General features: G+C 30.1%; 1 protein-coding gene and 1 pseudogene across 6 annotated transcripts in view; one reads left to right on the forward strand and one right to left on the reverse strand.

Annotated features, from left to right (window-relative positions):
* The window catches only part of LOC126778597 (multiple C2 and transmembrane domain-containing protein-like), a 59,468-nt gene extending 52,914 nt beyond the window's left edge, over nt 1-6,554 (forward strand). For 4 of the 6 annotated variants that reach the window (XM_050502294.1, XM_050502306.1, XM_050502308.1 and 1 more), the window contains 4 exons: nt 1,362-1,465; nt 3,251-3,360; nt 4,982-5,079; nt 5,497-6,551. In XM_050502294.1, coding sequence (XP_050358251.1) covers nt 1,362-1,465; nt 3,251-3,360; nt 4,982-5,079; nt 5,497-5,565 — 381 coding nt within the window. In that variant the 3' untranslated portion in view covers nt 5,566-6,551. Of the gene's footprint in view, nt 1-1,361; nt 1,466-3,250; nt 3,361-4,981; nt 5,080-5,496 lie in introns of all 6 variants that reach the window. The other 2 variants (XM_050502302.1, XM_050502285.1) reach the window with 2 other exon arrangements.
* LOC126774836 (multiple C2 and transmembrane domain-containing protein-like) lies at nt 6,096-14,811 on the reverse strand (annotated as a pseudogene).
* Between the last annotated feature and the right edge of the window lie 1,294 nt (nt 14,812-16,105).

Raw genomic sequence — 16,105 nt, forward strand, 5'->3', positions numbered from 1 at the left:
GTGTGCCAAAGCAAAGTTTTGCAGTAGAGTGGAAAAACCTCCATATAGTCTACTCAACAGAAGAGGAGGCCGTTTACCGACATTGGCATATGGATTATTGCCTTTTTTTTATCCTTGGAATCTTTTTTTTTTCTCCCCGCAACATTTTCCCGAGTAGTCTCTTTAAAGATATGACGTAAAAATGAAATTAAAAATGCATTAGTAGAAAATGATAAACATATTATTATAATGTAGTTCCTTATTATTATAATGAAGTTAGCGATTGATTGATTACCGTTTGCAGTACAAATGCAAATATACTCGGAATAATAGCCATATTAACGATAAAAGGGTATTTGTTTTTTTTTCCAATTGACGCAATATGCTATCTATTAAAATGTTACATCATGATAGGTCTTCGTTTCAGGATGTAGGTATACAGTTAATTTATGTGCTGATTCGACTTCATTCGCGTTGATTTATCGCGCTATTCATTTTTAATTTTATCGAAATCCGATCAGTGATATCGTCATAAATACTTAATTATCGACAGTTACTTTTATTTACGCGTTAGAACGCGTGAATCTTAACCGATGATCGTGGGATCGAACCCGGGCAAGCAGCACTGAATTTTCATGTGCTTAATTTATGTTTATAATTCATCTCGTGCTTGACGGTGATGGAAAACATCGTTAGGAAACCTGCATGTGTCTAATTTCTTTGTAATTCTGCCACATGTGTATTCTACCAACCCGCATTAGAGCAGCGTGGTTGTATAAGCTCCAAACCTTCTCCTCAAAAGGGAGAGGAGGCCTTAGCCCTTAGCCTTAGCAGCAATGGGACAATAACAGGCTGTTACTGTACTGCTACTCTACTGTACTTTTATTTAGCGAATCTTGTAAGATAACATTATGTTCGAATATTAACTTAATTCGACAATTGTTCAGTTATTCTACATTCAACAACAACACTTACATTGCTAGGTAGTTAATCCTGAACAAATTCAACATTTATATGCTGAATTAAAAATTGCTATTATAACTTTGTAATATTTTATCTTATTATAATACGTTTATAACTTTAACTCTACGTGCAAGTTGAGAAACCTTAATTGTACCTATAATAAAAGTAGCAGAAAGTTGTTATAAATTTCATCCAAACTTACTCGATATTTACTTGTTAACCTGACTTCAATAAAATTGGGACGAGAACTTTTTTCCGACTTTAGGTAGCTTTGTAGTAAATACATATAAAAAACTATTATTTTAAAACTAGGTATTACTACAAAATTATTTTGCGTATATTTTATGTATTAAATTTTATTGTATTTTCTGTTACAGTTTGTCAGTCAATTTATTTATTTTATTATATGATTTTAACAGGATGAAAAGACGATAAAAACTCGCCTAAGCGAGCTTCAAGATCTAACATTAACCATCAAGAACGGAATAGACTACGTGGTATCGTTACTCGAAAGGATAAAGAAGTTAGTATTTATATATCAATTTTTATATTGTATTTTATTTTTGTTATAAGTTGCTACAAAGCTATTCTATAAAAACATATGACATTCGACGTGCGACGATAGTAATTGTAAAGAATAAAATATAAATATGTTTTCGATAGGATTACTTTAATGTTCTTATCTTGTAGATTTTATATTATTGGAGTCAATGTAACTCGAGTCTCGCTCGTGTCTCGATTTTTTCTTACAAATCAACTCCACGTTTATCCACTTGACGTTTTTTACAAATAAAATGAAAGTATGCGCGCTTAAAGCGAGGCTAACAAATATATATTCAAGCGCTTTATTTGAGTCGACAAAACTTGTGTTTTTTGTGGTAAAGGAAAATATCGTTTGAATAAAACCATAAGCTTTTATATCTGCAAACCCGCAATACACTAGCAGATGAATTAAGAAAACTACACATAACATTCGTCTCAAGTTGCTGCATGTTGTCGTTTCACTCACGATTAAAGTGATTTTTACAAGCAAAAAGTTTTAAAGATAAATAAAGTATCAAAAAAGTTATACGAAGACGAAGTGTGTATGAAAGTTCTATAAATATTTTATAAAAACAAAAGATCATTGATTAATTTCAAATGAATATTTCTTATGTTACATAAGTTGCATCCTTAAATAAATGACCATAGTCATGGCACTCGATGTTGCAGGTTGGCTCTGTTTGTTTTTTTCAATTCACGGTCAACTTCACCGTCAAGTATCGATTTTTTATATTACAGAATAACCTTGACGATTTCTAGCATTGCAAATATTATATATTTGCATTTATTTGTTAAATTTGTTTGTGTGTATCTTGTTTCATAACTTACGGCAAAATTAATATTTTATTATTTTAAGATTTATTTAAACAGCGTCAAAGCTTAAGCGATTTGTTGTAGTATTAAAGATACTTAAATAAAATTGATGGTACAATACTATAACCATATATATTTTTATTAAGTAATGTTTATATACATATTAGATCATTTTACAAACAGGATAAAATAGTACTGAAATGTACATAAAATATTTTTGTTTGTAAGGCGATCAAAAAAAATTACTTTAAAAAAACTTTTAAATACTTGTGATAAAAGACTAAAAAAACTTCAACACAAGCTAATTCATAAATATATGCTAAAATTTTCAACAATTATAGTACTTCGATCACTGGGCAAACTACTACTACTACTGTATATAACAATATTAAGCAAAACGTACTCGCGTTTTATTACATTTCATAAAATATGCATAAAAAATGAACAATGTGTATTATATTGCGTGAGTTTTGATTTAATCATATTTTAAAAGCAAAAGAAAAATAATCATAACGATAATATAACATTCGACTTTGATAACAAAAAAAAATAATATTAATGTAATGCTCCAGGAAATACGAATCTATAAATAAAAAAATGTTGACTCATAAAAAAATACAACGGTACAATACTCATGTCGAAAAAAAAGCCTTTGTTTATGGCAATCAAATACACTGACGTCTGTCATACTGGGAAATAATAATAATGATGATAATTTCTTGTTATTGCGATTCGTGGAAATAAGAAATATTATATTTTGTGACAAAACAAGTTTTTATATATTTTTTTATTACCTAGTCAATGTAATCGCGTATGATTTTTTTTTTATGAATGTAAATTTTATTTTACCGACACTTTATTGAAATTACATTTATACAGATTAATAATATGAATTCGTATCTATCGTTAAACAATTAATACATTTTTTTTACAATTTTTTTCTTTTTTTCAGCTTGGTAAACTTCAGCGTGCCATATTTAAGCTATTTAGCTATAGTGTCTCTCATTGGGCTATCTATAGCTTTCTATCTTATACCAGTCAATTATTTATTTATGGTATTTGGTGAGTATTTGATTTTTATCAATCTAAAAATACACTATACTACAAAAAGGAAATGGCCACTTAGATAGATATTTCGGGGATATATTTAAGGAAATTTCGTTTCGCATTCGGGTGGTATAATAAAACTATATAAAAAACATCATTTCGTAAGTCTCAAAGTCGCATTAATGCGATGGTTATATACATTTAGACTTTAAGAGTCGTTAAAGTACTCGAACTCGAAACTCATATACAATCAATTACTGACGTAGAATAACGATCCTTAAACTGTTTGTGACGTAGAGTAACGATCCTTATACTGGTGGTAGGGCTTTGTGCAAGCTCGTCTGGGTAGGTACCACCCACTCATCAGATATTCTACCGCAAAACAGCAATACTTGATATTGTTGTGTTCCGGTTTGAAGGGTGAGTGAGCCAGTGTAATTACAGGCACAAGGGACATAAAATCTTAGTTCCCAAGGTTGGTGGCGCATTGGCTATAAGCGATGGTTGACATTTCTTACAATGCCAATGTCTAAGAGCGTTTGGTGACCACTTACCATCAGGTGGCCCATATGCTCGTCCACCTTCCTATTCTATAAAAAAAAAAAAAAAAATATAGGAACCCGGCGTATGTGACACGAGTAGCACATATTGCACGAATCACGGCCAAACACTCCATATATTTTAAATAGTTATTATGTAAGAATATTATCACGTACATTGCGATTTATTATTCCAGGAAATTGAATAAAATATTATTATACAAAATCATTTATTTACACGTTAATTTTATAAATCAATAATATTGTAAAAGTTGTTTCGTATTTATTTATATTTTTTTTTTCTGAATAAGAGGTAGATTGACCAAAACAATAATGTTTATAACAATATCTGTGAAGACATTTAAATTCAAGGTTTAATTAAACTCAAATTTTGGAATGTAGATTTAGAATGTAGACCGAGAACACAATAAACTCTTGAAATAACTTGTCTCAACTCATAAATAAAACGAGGTTTCGATGAAATTATTTCTTATAAAATTTGCATTCATAAAATATTTTATCACATAGTAACAATATTAAAAGTTAATCAATTCCCGCCATGAAGATTATCTGTCAATTTTACTTTACTTACTTTAATACTTTATTGTACATCACACCACAAAGAGAAAAATATAAAACATGTATATTGTCTAAATAAATGTACAATTATGGCGACCTTATCGCTACACAGCGATCTGTTCCAGGCAACCAAGTGTAAGTAATTACAGATAGGAGATGGGGTATGAATAAAATAATATTAATATTTAATTAAAACAAAACCAATTATTAAATGTAAATATAAAATATTATTGCTTAATATTATAAAAAGGTGCACAGATACCTACTCTATACTAATATTTAATTATAATTCGTATTACATCTAATATTATGTATTACAATCTGATTATGTCTTACACTCAGAAAATATTAACACAAACAAAATAAGCACACGCATATATGACCTACATGAAGCAATTAGTTTCTAACATTATGTAGAGTACACGATATGAATTAATTAGTACTTTATTGTAACAATGAATTAGTAATTAATAACATAATTACATCTACACACAGTAATGGTTGATATTTAATTGCAGGTCTTTATAAGTTTACACGTAAGTTCTTAAATCCAACGAGAGTTCCGAACAACGACATCTTGGATTTTATATCACGTGTGCCGGATGATGAGATCTTGGTAAGTACGCATACAAATTAAAAAAAATACAAATTTAAATAAAAACTTTATTCAAGTAATTGCTTATAGGCAAATAAAGGCACCTATCAGCGGTTCGGAAAGGCTTTAATTTATTTCAATTTATTTAATTAAAATAATTTGTTTCAATTCTAATTTATCTTATTATAAAACAATTTCTTAATAACTTCTAACTAACGTAACTGATCTATCAGTTACTACCGAGAATTGAAGCTGCTTAAATTAGTACCTAATGGAAAAAATTGTCAAAAACCGTTGTCAGAATTAATTCATTATAAGTTGTGTGTTTTCCACGAAATTCCTTTCTAAAAATACAGTCTACACTACAGTCTATAATTTAAGGATAACATTTGCAAAAAAACAACACAAAAATTCTATAACTAAATGTATTTAATTCAGAAACAATGGCGGGAGTTGAAAGTTCCAGAGCCAAACTTCAATTCATCAGATCCGGCGAAAAGCAGATAGTAAATGTCCAAGGGAAATGTTGGACTTATATATATATATACACTTTGTTCTTCGGAGTAAGTGCCATAGTGGAGAAGCCAGGGTGTTAAGACTACTGCGAGCAAGTCAGGCAACAAATACAAAAATGCGGATCATGTATCTGCAACTTGTATGAATAAACTAACTGTTCCTCGAGAATCTGTCACCGCTTTTTTTTCGTTAAAGTTATAGAGTACCAGGGCCACCATGTCCCAGGCTACTTCAATGTCAAATTTCATTTCTATCAGTTAATTATCTTATTCTATGAGGTAACGAACAGACAGGCAGAGCTATTTACGCATTTATAATATTAATAAGAATGGTGAGATGGAAAATTTCTAGGTTCTCATAATGTTTTAAAATAAAATGTTTGTATAGAAAAAAGCGTTTAACTCCTGTCACGTGTATTTAATTTTTTTTTTTTATTAAAAATCCTCAAGAATATTTAACACTTATTTTTCATAATGACACAGTCAATACTCATTAAGTTCCATAAATAAATTAAATTTAACCGCGTAGTTAAAAAAGCGGCGTCTGACGCTGGGTTTGTACTTGCCTTTAGCTATAATATACGATTGTGATTTTTATGCTTAATCATATTTATTAAAAGTATTATAAATAAAAAGTATTTAATCGATAGTATGCCTCAAATTGAGGTTGATATAGATCTTGTTATACTCGTTGAATGCACTTGAGTATCTTGATTGGGTTCCGGTACGCCTAATTCTTTCCAATCTTTCTGTAAATTTATGAAATAAATTGTTAATATATATTCTATATATATAGTTTGTAAAATTTGTGATATGTACGTTCAAAAACAAAAGTTTTTAGAAATTCTGTTTACTTTTATTTGTAATTAGGACACAAAGTTAATTTATAACAAATTTTGTTTTTCAATGTACTCAACTTGATTGCTCAATAAAACTTGCCTTTGTGATACATTGAAAATGAAAATGTTTCGTAGATTTAAGTGTATGGAACAATAAAGTTGATAAATTAAAATTGTTTATCATTGAAAAAATACCAATCTATAAGTCGAGATGAATCTTATTCCAATCAAATTAATTATGAAATCAATATATTTTTAATTATTTTTTGTCAGAAAATCTGCATGATCGGATTCTGAATGCAATTTTCCAAGCAATTAAACAGCGTGGAGTATTATGCTCTTTATTTTTTTATTGAAGAGAATCGGCATTTTCCCGACTTTGAGACATTAACGAGATATTAATTATCTTCACCATAATTTCCATATCCCATTTATTTGAAGGCAACCCAGTGTGCAAACTGGCAGCCCGCCTGGTGACAGTTTTGGAATCCTTTAACTGGTTCATCATATTCGTAGTTCGCTTAAACGCTGCGTTTATAGATACCCTTAATGAAAATTCAGTCGACGACACTGTGCTCGCTCTATTCTACTCTAACGTACACTGCCATTAAAAGTGATCAATCACTTACCAATATTTCATTGTCCGGTACACGCGAGAGGAAATCTAATAAATCATTATTTAACATCCTGCCTGGATTTAAATATTTTCTTGTGAATTTATATATACCTGTAAAAACATAGTGATTTAGTACGATATATACATCATATAAATAAAGATAATAAAATAAAATGTATTAACAAATAAATCAAAAAGAAAGAGTTCACAATTAATTCTTAATATTTTTTTTATTGGTAAATAGGAAGGCAGATGTTATAATATTTCGTTAGTGACGCAGTGAGTCCAAAGATTTGTAAATTCTCAATTGTAACATGGGATATAAGCTCGCCGCTTTCGCCTTTATGGCGCACAGTCTCAATAGCTAACCGGTAAAATTATTAAGCTTGCAGGTTTGATAGTAACCCCTTGGGGTATCACACCCACGGATAAAAAAAAGCATTAGTAATATTCTTCGAAGAAAAACGATATCATAGGAAAAGAGCCAGGAGTGTGGTACTACTTGAAATTAATATGTCGCCTACTAATAATATAAGTTTTGTAAATATGTGCAAATTTTACACGCTGTAGCAATTTTTCAACAATAAAAAAAAACAATTACTAATGACCAACAGCTTTTTTTCGATATTAAAACAAGTCGAAACTTTATCAATAATTGTCTCATTGATACAGTTTTGTTAAATAAAACCTCTTACCCAAAGTCATAAGAAGATAATTAAATGGAATCAAATACAAGACAACGGACGCAACTATCAGTAACACCATAGTAACATAACTCAGAAACGGCACCTTGAAAGTAATTAAACTGAAAAAAAAATACCCTAAATTTAACAGAATACAGACTCATGGAAATCACTTAATCGCTAAATTGCGTTAATAAAGAAATACATTATAGATTTCTTATTAAAATAAAGAAGTCAAATTTTTAAGGAAATACTAAACAAAAAACTCGTCTCTTTTTAGTTTAGATTAGGCACTGCTGCTGGGATTGTCGAAAATAACGATTCCTTACACTGTCAATACACCGCTATCTATCAACGCTAAGATGCTGTCTCTTTTGACATGTTTTTTTACGTCTCTATTTCTTCTTTAATTAACTGAGTTACTTACCCTTCCGACTATATAACAAAAAACAATGAAACTTTGATTATATTACATGCAATGTAATTTTAAGTACATTATGACAATAAATATGATTTAATTTAATTAATTATGTAACTCATTAAATTAAGTACATACACAAACAGTAATATGATATTTTTTATTCACAAAATGTTTTGTCTAAATCTTAAATGTTATCATTCGTTGAATTTAGTTTAAAATGTTGTAATTTTGTAATCTTTTAATTTTAATTCTATCATATTTTTTATTTTTGTGCAACTCAAACAGAATTGTCGCTTAGTTGGCGGGTTTTAATAACTGCATCACACTACAGCAGTTAATATCGTTCACATTTTGTTTCTGATCTAATATGATGGTTTTTAAATAAAATAATTATAACTTTTTTGCGTACGTTGTAATTAAAACAAAAAGTACTATATATACTGTGCAAGTGAATATAGTATTTAATATTCTCGAAAAAATAATATAAATTCCTATTATTATATTATTATAATTCTAGATACTATTGCAAAAAATAACACCAAAGTTTTCGTTTAGGTTCCTATAGCTATATATATAAAATAAATGGCAAATTGTCTTACTTGTAGAGTCTCTCTATATGGGACACTATAAATTCAATTCCATTTTTTATAGTGAACGTCATTTTTTGTAGATCTTGTAATTTTCCAGCGAATGTCTTGTCTTCCTGAAATGTTAAGAAATCATTGTATTCAAAGAAGGTAAAAAAAACTGACGTCAAGGTCTAAATAAACAATACGTCATTATGACGAGTGACAAGCAAAATTGTAGATTCTTAGGTCCTAGGTTCGAACCCCAGGTCAAGTCAATAAAATATTGTTGAGATATTCTGTCAATTGAGTTAGTAAGTTGTGTGTATTTTACCCCGTGCTCAAAAATACAAAAGTTGATATATAGACAATTCTTAAATTTTTAATAAAAATACTTAACGAAATCTTGAATATTAATGTTTTTTTTTTAATTTTAGTCTAAAATCACTACTAAGCATTGCGATTTATCTAACATATTTTTTTTATTTTCTTTTCAATAAAATAATTATCACTCACTCTTTTATGAAATATTGCAATTAATCATCATTTTTTATCTTAAATAGGTCACGTAACTTAGACATACTTAGGAATACTGAATGAATAATGTAAAATTATATTTTTTTAATTTAAATATGTTGTATATTGATGAATAAGGAGGCATTACATACAGGATAGAAACAGTATAAATGGAATCTAAGTTCCGAACCGATATTAACTTCACATACAATTTAATCATTGAAACATGACAATTCAGGAGTTTTTATAAGAGTTTATATTTTGTCTGATTTCATATTAAGTTGAACGTTTCCTGACTAAAACTGTTTTTTTTTTTTATATTCGCCGAGAGGGCAAATGTCTCTACTCCACCTGATGGTAAGTGGTAGTAGAATCCAAACGCGACGACGGCCAGTACAGACGGGAAGAGTGTTCTGCACTAGCCGCCTTCGCCTTGCCGGCCCGCAAGATGCCTCTTCACGCCTCGTTTGAAGGAACCCGGGTTGTAAGAGGAGGGGAACACTGTATGTACATATAAGCTCTAGAAGTATAACAACTTAACGAGATTTCGAAAACGAACTCGCTACGAACGGGAATTCAATTATTGGACATCAGTGATGCCAACGTGACGCAATTAGTGACGCATCGATTGATAACTCGGTTTTCGCCGTGAAACCTTCAGGGAAATCGATTTCAACCTTTGTTTTTACATCATCTAAGATTTAACGCGTTATCGTGAAAAATAATAATAATATTGCATAATCATTTAATTATTGTCATTGCTGCTCAAATATTTAAATATCGCTTCTTAAATAAAGTACGATTTTAAACGCTTCTTTTGCCTCGCATATCTTGAGCAGGTAGCGATTACGAAATGTATCTCAAAGTAAATTTTATTTGACATGTTTTTTTATAATATAGGTAGGCGGACGAGCATATGAGCCACATGTGGTGGTCACCAACGCCCATAGATGTTGGCATTGTAAGAAATGTTAACCACCGCTTACATCACCAATGCGCCACCAATCATGGGAACTAAGATGTCATCCTTTGTGCCTGTAATTAAACTGGCTCACTCACTCCAAGTTACGTCATAAATCGTTATTGGTGGTACATTTAGATTAATTATTTTACAAAACCAAGTAATAATAATCACAGTTTTTAAAACATTACTCTTACCTTTACATATATACCTTCTAATACATCATCGTTTGAGTGCCCCGGTGTATTTGCATTATCTGATCCTAAAAACAATGATTTCTTTCAAACTAATGTAAATATCAACATAAAAGTTTATCTTATGTTTATACCAACCTCGTTTCCTACGAATCCAGTAGCCGAAGAAAGGAATTAAGAGCAAGAGAGGGACTGTCCATAGACGAAGATAGAAACAAAAAACTAACCATCCAAGCAGTACAAAGAAAGAAAACTCCTTGTCCTCCCATTCGAACACGAGCCTATTGAAAAAAAAACGTTATACTAAAAACCGATTCAATAAATTCAATTTTTTATTTATTTTACACAAAACAATGAATGCTATTCAATAAATTTTTTTTTTTTAATCTGAAAGCTACACAAACAAATGCGCCAACTAATGATACTCATTAATGGAAGTAAACGCCTTCCCATAAAACATTGGCCACAGACATTGACACAATAAAAAGTATAAATATCAATACTTTTTTTTCATAAAATACATATAAATCAAAGAAGGGAAAATTAGAAATTGACAGTAAGTTATATTATATTATAAGTTGGTTTTAGCTAAAGTCAGCATTATATGCTTTGTAGTTTTCAGCAGTGTATAATAAATACAGCCCATCTCAACACATGGGTATCATAAGAATCTACTACGGCGATTTTGTAATGTAAAAAATTAACTATTGGTGTGTCTTGAGGGTAAGACCGAGGTGTATACCGTGACGGTAAACAGCATGACGATCATATATGCCGTCATGACCACTCTTCGTCTCCAAGTTTATACTTGGGAGTAGTGAGCAGTGTATATTATACACGTAGTTGCTGTATATTGTTATAATAATAAGAAAATTATATTTATTTAATTAATTAAACTCTTTTTTTTATTTGCCACACGAACCAATCATTTTCGTAAACAGATCCCTAACCATAATATAGAAGACCAGGTCGCGCCAATACTTAATAATCATGTACTCTTTTAAATATTATATTTAATTTAATTAATTATACACTTTTCAATAAAAAAAATATCCCAGTTCTTATTCGAAATAAACTCATATATTTACAAAATACTGCATCAAATTATCCGTTTAACAATAACTTTATTTAAATTACAAATTAACTTACTTGTAATACTCGTTCAATTGAGCGGCTAAGCTCAATAGGTCTGATACAAACTTCATATTACTGTAGATCAGAGCAATATCAAATTTAGGTGACTTATTTATATATTTAACCTCCTTTGATTGAAATAACTTCACGGTAGCTTTAACCTGGAAGAACATTTGAATTAAAAAATAAATATAATAATTGATTGATTTAAAATATTACTTATATATCTTGAATCTATATGAATGAATTATAATGTTATATAATAAACTCCATACCTGACAATAATCAGAATATTAAAAATAAAATAAAAACTGTAATATTTCGATTTATAAAATCTATTTTATGGTTAGTGACTTTAAAGTATTGATATGTAAAATTGTATGATTCTAAAATACAACATAACATACCAATACATAAAACAACAAAAGATTCTAATTCTTATATGCTTGTCTACTTCATCGAATTTTCAAAAAGGTCCAGCCTTTTTGACGAAACTGTCACTTTCTACGTAGACATATAATTTGTGTGTAATAATTTAAAAATATATATCATTTTTGGTAATATAACTTACAGGATTCCAGGCCATGTACATCTGTAATAGTATCCTGGGACAGTTGCCTTTCGCGCTGTTTCTTTTATTTCTATCTTTCAGCGCATACCAGCGCGTGACGTTATTCGTTATCCTGAGCAGCGGTATCGATACCTTGCCTATAGACTCGTTCAGAAGCGCATTGCTTAGAGAACTGTCATACACTTTGAGATCTAAGGTTGATGTCACATCGTACACTTTACTGAAAGCATACTTAAATATAAGTTGAAAAAGAAAGTTGTTAGTTTGGCCGGTGAGTGGAAAATTTCAAAGTCGATTTTCTACAATAGATTATCAATTCTGATAACAAGAAGCATAAAAATAAATAAACAACTTTGACTTTAAATTGACATGACAACATTGGTCGATATTTAAAATAATTATTGGTATTCAAAGATTCACTTTTACATATATACCATAAAGAACATAGAAAGCAGTCCACATATTAAAACAATATATTAATGTAATATTGATATACAACGCCAAAAAAATTACTCACAAAACATAACATTTTTTCCACTTCGGTTCGGTACTTGCCCCAGCTCTATGCGTTTCCACCCTCTCGTTGTCGATCTCTAACGTGCAGTATGCATTCGGTCTGCTAGTTAAGCCTTTAGCGCCTATGACATTTACGTGCAACATACCTACTATACTCCAATCGGTTGGCAGTTTTAATACACCCTAAAATATACACACATACTATAGATTATTTTTTTATAAAATTGATTTCATACCGCATTTTATTAGATATCAGGGCTTGATTTAGGGGAAGTCATTATGGGCAACCACCACCCCCACTACAAATACGTCTAAAAAAACTCTTATGATGCACACAACTGTAACATACTTTATATATATGTAGATTAAACTACAAATATAATTCTGTATATAAAGTATCTACATAATTATGTTGGTAAAATAATTTTTTTTTTTGCAATAAATAAAAACATTTGACTGAAAACAATTGTTCAATTTATTTGGCAAAAAATTAGAGACCTAGACTTTTTTTTTGCCCCTAGGCCTGCTGACCTCATTTAGAGGTCCCTGGATAACAAACATCAATGTTTGCTTTGCCTGATTTTACAAACTATACAATGTAAAAAAAAACAATTTCATCTCGATATCGTTTGGCATATTTATTCAGGGTTGTGTTAACATTAACGTCATATCTTACATGTTTCTCCTCACAATCACGGGTGTCAAGCAAAGAGCTTGGAGATATTTCAGAGTAACGAATTGCACACATCGTTAACGATATATGTATCGCACCGTAGCCATCATCCAGTTGCTGCCAAATTTCATGAGTGCGTTCTTTTTCGAACGAAGATAAGTCTAAAATGCAACTTGAGTACAGGAAATATTAATTATTGCTGGATTAATTAACTTGTATTAGTAAAGTTGTTTTAACTGATATTAATTATATTATGAAATGATTACTCTTATCTCTAGCCGTCACTCAGTGGCAAGAACACGTGAAACTTAAACGAAGATTGCTAGTTCAAACTAGGCAATCACCGCTACCATTGCATGTGCTTAATTTGTGTTTATAATAATTCACCTTGTGCTCAGCGCTGAAAGAACACGTCGTGAGGAAGCCTGCAGGCAACAAGCAAGTGACGGATGAAATAAACTTCAAAAAGAGGAGTTGCCTTTGCCCAGCATTGGAATATTTACAGGCTGTCCCAATGATTAATCTAATTTAACAATGAATCAAATAAGCACCTGATTAAAAAAAACAGTTAAAAGTTGCGTTAAATAAATATTTGTATCGAAATTTTCAATTTAAACAAATATTGTTTTTTTTTAGATTATATCTTACCTGCCCATAGAATTTTTCATTTTTCCCTTGTCCCAAAGGGATATATCCAATATGTAATCATTATAGAGATGCAATTGAAATCTTTCCTTCCATTCCGGACTTTGACTGCTAGGAACACTTTTAGATTTAAAGGTTTCATTCCCCAACCTTAAAATGTATACTCTGAATTAATCACTGTAATTGTTCCTTTCATATAAAATATATTTTCACTCATTTAAATATAATATCTTAGCACAATTTCAATCATACTCGTGTGATCGACGAATAAAAACTTATTATATAAAAAAATAAATGTTTGTTTTAAAATAGGTTAGGACATATAAATCAAAATAAGTGTTACTTAAATGTGTAAGTGTATATACTCGTAATATACGTACTGAAATTTACAATGAACGCTATGAGATATTCCATCATCAGACACCAAAGGAAGACATTTTGCCTCTACAAGAACGATTGTCACAATTGTATTCCATCTTCGATCTGGTTTTTTAAACTGTAATATAAAAATTTAATCATATTGTTAACAAAAACATTTCAAGATTTGTAGCTATGATCAAGGTCTTACCTTGCTGTTATTGACGCTTGATTCGAATATAGAGGAACTGCTACTTCCATTAAGTTTTCGTAAGTTTATAAGTGAACTCGGTCGCCACCTGACATCGTGAAATATATTGATACATTTTTGTCGAGACGTATGCAATATTATACTCGTAGCTTCAATAAATTATAAAGGCACTTACACATCTGCATTGTTCCGCTTGTTCCGGAGATTCACTGAATTTTTGAATAAAGAATCCATTGAATATTCCAATCTGATTTTTTTTATTACTAGGCTTATTGCCAGTACACATCAATAAATCATCGAAACTATATTATTATTGCTTTACTTTCTTACGCCATACTTATCTTATCAATGTTAATTTACGATAAAAATATTTAATCCAAGATTTATTTCATGAAATGCTTAGACACAATAATTATAAATATAATATTACTAAATAATATATACGTCAGTCGCTTTACGCGTCTGTCCGTTTATCGGCACCGTTTAAATATTCTATACAGGGAGATCTCAGTATATTATAATTTATACATTAGTATTTAATTTAACAATAGCAGGGTTTAATGGGTTTTAATCAAATCTTACCGTAAATAATAATTGTAATGTTGCGTGTCCTTAAAACATTCAACGATGGTATATAACCATCACTACATATAATTATAAAATAACGCGATAAACTCTAGAAGGCTTAGGTGTATAATTAATTACGGTTTTATGTAAATTAGCTGTAATGTAACGATGGTTGTAATATTGAGTAAATCATAATAATTGTATGTATTACGAAATAAACGCTTTACGTAGACCTTTATTCTACCCGTGCGAACGTTACAGCTAAGTCTCAGTTATTATATATTTATGGCTTGTTCCTTGTAAAGGTTTTGTTTCCTCAGGCCATATTGTCATTCAATTAAAAAAATAACTGAACTGAATTTAAGCCTACGTATACTATCTCTATCCAAGAGTACAATTCAGTCATTATACATATCACTTTGATTAGTTGATAAATTTTATTTTATCTGTTATAGCTTGAAGAAAATCTGCGATTTGATGGATAAAATAATACAATTTTTTATTGTTTTTTAACACTGAAACTAGTTTTCAGCCGCGACTTCGCTCGCGTGCAAGATTCTGGTGTAAGGTATAAAAAGTAGTGCATGTCCTTCCTTGGGGTTCAAGCTTGCTTCACACAAGTATTTATTTATATTCTTCACAAATATTAAGTGTAACAGACAAACAGAGTTGCGTTCGTATTTATTATATTAGCGTAGATATAATGCGTGAATCTACAAGCGATCTCTATATTTTCTTTCTTTTAACTTTTGTTGAGTTTTTGCTGCTTTTATTGACGATTTTGCAAGTACAACTACAGTCACGAGGGAAATAACTCTTAGTTCTCTAAGTTGATACCGCATTAATTATGTATGGAATGGTTAAAAAGAGCTTAATTTTTTTATGATCGCAAAAAATCATATTCAAAATATTAAAAAAAACTAGTAAACAAATTTTTACGATATCTGCAAAACTGATTTTTTTACAATAAGTATAAACTTTGTCTTAAATTGGGTGCTTATTGGGCCAACCAAACGTGGTACGACTCAACCCCAAAAAACTCAAGTTTGCGCGATGACTGCT

The sequence above is a fragment of the Nymphalis io genome, chromosome 2 (genome assembly GCF_905147045.1).
Source record: "Nymphalis io chromosome 2, ilAglIoxx1.1, whole genome shotgun sequence".
Lineage (NCBI taxonomy): Eukaryota > Metazoa > Arthropoda > Insecta > Lepidoptera > Nymphalidae > Nymphalis > Nymphalis io.